Source organism: Cebus imitator, unplaced genomic scaffold (genome assembly GCF_001604975.1).
Source record: "Cebus imitator isolate Cc_AM_T3 unplaced genomic scaffold, Cebus_imitator-1.0 Scaffold555, whole genome shotgun sequence".
In the NCBI taxonomy this organism is placed as follows: Eukaryota; Metazoa; Chordata; class Mammalia; order Primates; family Cebidae; genus Cebus; species Cebus imitator.
The window spans coordinates 708,623-715,221 of record NW_016107870.1 but is presented as its reverse complement, the minus strand read 5'-3'; the positions used below and the strand labels follow the sequence as shown (position 1 = coordinate 715,221).

Below are 6,599 nucleotides of genomic sequence, written 5' to 3'. Positions count from 1 at the left end.
AAGCCGCCTCGGTGAGGGACACGTGGTCACCAAGCCGCCTCGGTGTGGGACACGTGGTCACAAAGCCGCCTCGGTGTGGGACAGGTGGTCACCAAGCCGCGTCGGTGAGGGACACGTGGTCACAAAGCCACCTCAGTGAGGGACACGTGGTCACAAAGCCACCTCAGTGTGGGACAGGGGTCACAAAGCCACCTCAGGGGGTCACAAAGCCACCTCTGCACCTCGGTGTGGGACAGATGGTTTTTTCAATATGTGGTGCTGAGTGACTGGCCATTGACATGGAGGAAAAAAATGAATCTTGGCTGGTTGCAGTGGCTCACGCCTGTGATCCCAGCACTTTGGGAGGCTGAGGTGGGTGGATCACCTGAGGTCAGGAGTTTGAGACCAGCCTGGCCAACATGGCAAAACCTCGTCTCTACTGAAAATACAAAATTAGCTGGGAGTGGTGGTGCACCTGTAATCCTAGCTACTCAGGAGGTTGAGGCAGGAGAATTGCTTGAACCCAGGAGGCAGAGGTTGCAGTGAGCCAAGATCACGCCATTGCACTCCAGCGTGAGCGACAAGAGGGAAGCTTTGTCTCATAAAAGAAAAAAAAAGAAAAAAGAAAAGAAAATTATATCCAGACCAATATCCAGACGGTTGTGTGATGAAGACTCAGGAAGCAGCAGACTTGGGCCCTTCTGAAGGTGCCTTGTCCCCTCTCTGACGGCTTGAAGCCAACCTACCAGTCCATTTGGGTCCCTGCTGGTTTCTTGCAGTCTTTGACACTATCATGAAAAGGTTCTGGACTGTTCCCTGGTACAGTGGCTATTTAGGACACGTCGGATTCTCCTGCAGCGGGAAGCGTGCTGTGAGGGGCAGAGGAAGGGCCAAGTGCAGCCGCCTTGGCGTGGCGCAGGGAGGCCAGAGACCTCTGCTCTTCCTTGAGCTTCGGGAGGCCTGCAGCCTGGCACGAATGGCTGCAGTGTTTTCACAGACACAATTCTGTACCACATCGAATGTCCCATTTTAGGGAATCCGTGCCAGCCTTTATGGCGCTGCTTCTCAATTATTCTTTTGGAAGTCGGCCTTTTCCTTGTGAGAACACTTGATTCCTGACAAAGGGTTCTGTTTTCAGGACAGACCGGTAGAGTGCCTGTTTCCATAGAATGATCTTTATGCTTTTTCATTTAATTACTATTACCAAATGGATTTTAAGGCCTTGCTAGTGTTTATGAGAATGAAACTATGTGATGTTAATTTTTTTCTTTTTCTTTCTTTCTTTCTTTTTTTTTAAAGACGGGGTTTCACCATGTTGGTTGGGCTGGTCTTGAACTCCCGACCTCAGGTGATCCGCCCGCCTTGGCCTCCAAAGTGCTTGGATTACAGGCGTGAGCCACCATGCTCGGCCGATGTTAATTTTTTTCTGAGACATATAGACTGTAAATCACAAGTAAATCATGCAAGATGTTGTTTCCAGTAAGAAATTATTTTAGTAATGACAGCCAATGAAATTCCCTCAACAATCACAGTACTGTCACTCAAATGTAATGGGTTGAGTAGTGAACATCCCTCAAAAAGTCCTGATCCTCAGAGCTTGTGAATGTGACCATTTGGGAAAAGGGCCTCGCAGATATGATGAAGGATCTCAAAATGAGGTCCTCCTGTATTGGCCAGATGGGCCCTAAGTCCAATCACAGGTGTCCTTCTAAGAGACAGAAGAGAAGGAGACACAGACAGAGAGAAGAGGCCACACAGATGGTGTCAGAGACTGGAGCAGTGTGGCCACAAGCCAAGAGACAGCTGGAACCACTGGGGGCTGAGGTTGGAGGGACACTCCCTGGAGTCACTGGGGAGAGCAAGGCTGTGCTGACACCTTGATGTCCGACCTCTGGCCTCCAGAGCTGCAAGAGAGTGGATCTGGGTTGTTCTGAGCCGCCCAGGTTGTCGGGGGCGGGGTGGCAGGAAAATAGAGCATTAAGAAAAAGCTAGGGCCGGGCGCGGTGGCTCACGCCTGTAATCCCAGCACTTTGGGAGGCCGAGGCGGGTGGATCACAAGGTCAAGAGATCGAGACCATCCTGGTCAACATGGTGAAACCCCGTCTCTACTAAAAATACAAAAATTAGCTGGGCATGGTGGCGCGTGCCTGTAGTCCCAGCTACTCAGGAGGCTGAGGCAGGAGAATTGCCTGAACCCAGGAGGCGGAGGCTGCGGTGAGCCGAGATCATGCCATTGCACTCCAGCCTGGGTAACAAGAGCGAAACTCCGTCTCAAAAAAAAAAAAAAAAGAAAAGAAAAAAGAAAAAGCTGACGCGCATTGCAGGCAGCTCCAGACAGTGCAGGATGTAAGGGGACAGTCTGCAGCTTGGCTCTGCCGTCTGCGTGGTCCATATTCTGACGGGGACATAACGCTGAGTCCTGCTCGTGTCCGTTCTGTGTTGTCTTTCTACGGAAAAAGCACAGGGTTTCTATACAGAGATAAACATTTATTTAACATGTAGGTCTGAATTATTAAATAGAAATGGCTAAAATAAAGGATAATTCAGGATTTTAATTTTCAGGTTTGTGTAAGAAGACTAGAAACCGTGAATGAATATATTCTCAAAAGTGTTGTTTTGGGCCAGGGACAGTGGCTCATGACTAATCCCAGCACTCTTAGAGGCCAAGGTGGAAGGAACGCTTAAGCCCAGGAGTTCAAGACCAGCCTGGCCAACATGGCAAGACCTCATCTTGTTTTTTGTTTTTTTTTTAAAGATGGGGTTTCACCATGATGGCCAGGCTGGTTTTGAACTCCTGGCCTCAGGTGATCCACCCACCTTTGCCTCCCAAAGTGCTAGGATTACAGGCTTGAGCCACTGCGCCCGGCTTTCTCATCTTGTTTAAGAAACAAAAACAGCCGGGCGCAGTGGCTCACGCCTGTAATCCCAGCATTTTGGGAGGCTGAGGCAGGTGGATCACCTGAGGTTAGGAGTTTGAGACCAGCCTGACCAATGTGGTGAAACCCCGTCTTAAAAAATAAAAAAAGAAAAACGAAACAAAAACAGCCGGGCGCGGTGGCGCGTGCCTGTGGTCCCAGCTACTCGGGAGGCTGAGGTGGGAGGATCGCTTGAGCCCGGGAGCTCTGGGCTGCAGTGCGCTATGCTGGTCAGGTGTCTGCACTAAGTTCGGCATCCATATGGTGACCTCCCGGGAGCAGGGGACCAGCAGGTGAACAGGCCCAGGTTGGAAACGGAGCAGGTCAAAACTCCCGTGCTGATCAGTAGTGGGATCGTGCCTGTGAATAGCCACTGCACTCCACACTCCAGCCTGGGCAACATAGCAAGACCCCATCTTTAAAAAAAAAAAAAAGAAAAAGAAAGAGTTGTTTTAAATAAAATAATCAAAAAGCTCATTTCCTTGCTCTCCTTTTCCAGCCTAGAACATGTGGAGCGTTTGCGCTGCTGGGTGTGATAATTCGAGAACAGGCGTCATCAGGGTGAGAGGGTGGTGGGGGACGGTGTGTTGGGAAGGAGAAGCCTCCCGTGCCTGACTCCCAGGAGAGCCAGGGACACCGTGCGGCTGTCGGAGAGAGGCCAGGAAGAGCCTGGGTTTTCATCCTCCGGAGCCGCTGGGGCAGTGTGCGGTGGGACGTGCGCGGAACGCAGCCAGCTGCTCAGAGGCGCTGCTGCGCCAGGCTCGGCCTCTTGGGTTTTCCATGTCTTGGCCACACAGACATGCTCCAGTTTCACAAAGTGAGTGCTCCTAGCAGATGCTGAGTTTCCTGTACACCTGCCTTTTGGAAGATCCTAGCCGTGGGGCTGTGCCTGTCCCCTGGAGCCCCAGGGCCTCCATGGACCCTCGGCATGGCAAGTGGGGGCTGCGATCAGCAGGGTGGCGCATATTCCCCTTCTCAGAGCTTGCCTCCAGGAGGTGGCAGAGGGCTGCACAGGCCCAGCTGTGGGAGCCTCACCGAAGTGTTGTTGACAAGGTGAAAACGTAGAAACAAGTGTTCACCGGCACTGCCTGTTTAATGAATTACGGTGCGTTGTGTAGTTAAAACTCCTGCCATTGAAAGTGGTCACGTATGTGAAGGGGAAGAGGCCCTCGTCCTGCACAGCGGCGAGTACCCTGAGATCCCTCGGTGCGTGCGCTCACGGGGTTCAGGTGGGTCTCTTGGGGGTGCCAAGGACATGGCTGCTCCGGACTCTCCCACTGGCCTGTGCCCAGGTCTGACGTGCCCATATCTGGGCCTGAGTAGCATAACGACATTTGGGGTGCTGGGGGTCCCCCAGGTTTTTGAGGCTGGCCCCAGGGCACGCACCATGGAGATGGTGTGGAGTTCCTGCTGCTGAGTGACGTTGGGTCTCAGGGTTGTGGGGGAAGAACTTGATTAAGTGGGTCTGGCTGCTTCTCCCGCATGCAGCACAAAGGGCTCAGGGCTTTGAGTAGCTGTCCCATCCCGCGTTTCCCCTGTTCTCTTTTGGGTCCTGTTACTCTGAAGTGTTTGTTTCTTATGTGCCTCCAGGAGGCGTCTGATCTGAAACCACGCCCAGGGCCTGCTACCCACGGCAGCTCAGGGGGTCTGGGCTGGAAGGAGGGTCCTGCAGGGACTGGGCGCTGTGTGAGGCACTGGCTGTCCTCACCCCTTGCCTCCTGCCTTTGGCCTGGGGGCTCTTGGTCTGTCCTCAGTGGCGCCATGGGCCCTTGGCCTGGAGGGAAAGATCTCATGAGAGCTGGGGCTCCTGAGCTCCGTGGGGCTCAGCCTTGCTGCCACCGCCCCCCAGGCCATGTGTGGGACAGTCTCTGCAGACGGGGGAGCCCAGCCTGCTGCAGTGCTGGCCAGTGCCTGGTGGGTGGCCGTGGGAGACAGGTGTCCTGGCTGCTGGGCTGCAGGGGGCAGCCATGGTCTGCGGGGCACAGGGCAGCACATCCCAGGCCCTGCTGACGCCTGGCGGGTCTCTGTCTTTCAGTGAATGAGTTCACAGTGATCAGGAAGAAGTTCAAGTGCCCGTACTGCAGCTTCTCAGCCATGCACCAGTGCATCCTCAAGCGCCACATGCGGTCACACACCGGGGAGCGGCCGTACCCCTGTGAGATCTGCGGGAAGAAGTTCACGCGGCGTGAGCACATGAAGCGGCACACACTGGTGAGTGAGGGAGGGCAGCGGGCAGGGGCAGCAGGGCAGGGACAGCTGACAGGGGCAGAGGCAGCAGGGCAGGGGCAGCAGGGCCGGGGCAGCAGGGCAGGGACAGCTGACAGGGGCAGAGGCAGCCGGGCAGGGGCAGCAGGGCAGGGGCAGCGGGCAGGGCAGGGGCAGCAGGGCAGGGGCAGCAGGGCAGGGACAGCTGACAGGGGCAGAGGCAGCAGGGCAGGGGCAGCAGGGCCGGGGCAGCGGGCAGGGAAGGCAGGGCAGGGGCAGTGGGCAGGGGCAGTGGGGCGGGCAGCGGGGCGGGCAGCGGGGCAGAGGCAGCAGGGCAGGGGAAGCAGGGCAGGGGCAGCGGGCAGGCAGCAGGCAGGGGTAGCAGGGCAGGGGCAGCGGGCAGGGACAATGGGCAGGCAGCAGGCAGGGGTAGCAGGGCAGGGGCAGTGGGCGGGCAGCAGGCAGGCAGTGGGCAGGGGCAGCGGACAGCACTGTGTGTGGCCACGATGTCCGGCAGGTGGGTCCTGAGGGGGGTGCAGAATGCCAGGGACCCCAGACCGGGTCCACTCTGCAGTGGGGAAGACAGCAGGGCAGGGAGAGCCGCCCCAGTTAGCACAGTGCCCCGGCCTGCTCTGCACTGGCCTCCTGGGCGTGGATCAGCCCCATGGCTCCGGCCCAGGCTTCAGCCCGCCCTGCCCACCTGCTGGCCCCCAACGCAGCCAGGCCTCTGCAGACTCGGCTCATTCTGCCGGGAGCCTCCAACACTCAGCCACCTCCGCGCCCCTGACCGCTCCCTGCCCCCGCCCTGTGCCTGCGGACCCGTCTGCGTCCACCACCCATTCTGGAGCTCACGCAGGTGGTTGCCGGGTAGCAGGTGCGGAGCGGCTGAATTTTCTTGGGGAGGAAAAGGCAGCCTGGGAACGGGAGGCAGCTTCGACGAAAAAGGCCGGGAGAGGGTGTCTCAGGTGGGCGAGGAGCCGGGGAGGCGGGCGGGGCACGGGCGGCTCAGGGCGGGGCTGGCCCAGCAGGGCCCGCAGGCGCGGGAGCCCAGGGGTTTGGGGAGTCCTGGGACGCGCACCCCAAGGCGCAGGGCGCAGGGCCGGGGGCTCGTGGCGCGCAGCTGTGTGTGTGAAGAGAAGCCGGGGAGGCGGCCCTGGGCGCGGGGCTGCGGGGGGGCGGGAGAGGCGCAGGACACCGATTCCAGTTTAGGAATCGCAGGGGAGTCAGCAGGACGGGCAGGACGGGCAGCAGCCGCGCTCCACGGGGCGGGGGAGACCCAGGGGGGCGGGCCGAGCTTTATGGGGAGACGCCCCATGGAGGGCGGGGTAAGCTTCGTGGGGAGACCGTCCAGGGGGCGGGGCCGAGCTTGTCGGGGAGACCGTCCAGGGGGCGGGGCCGAGCTTGCCGGGGAGACTCTCCAGGGGGCGGGGCCGAGCTTGTCGGGGAGACTCTCCAGGGGGCGGGGCCGAGCTTGTCGGGGAGACTCTCCAGGGGGCGGGG

At 58.3% G+C, this 6,599-nt stretch overlaps 1 protein-coding gene across 2 annotated transcripts in view; it reads left to right on the top strand.

The window, feature by feature from the left end:
- The window catches only part of ZBTB46 (zinc finger and BTB domain containing 46), a 98,420-nt gene that overhangs the window by 84,954 nt on the left and 6,867 nt on the right, over positions 1-6,599 (top strand). For both annotated transcript variants that reach the window (XM_017515672.2, XM_037733913.1), the window contains exon 4: positions 4,930-5,105. In XM_017515672.2, coding sequence (XP_017371161.1) covers positions 4,930-5,105 — 176 coding nt within the window. The remainder of the gene's footprint in view (positions 1-4,929; positions 5,106-6,599) is intronic.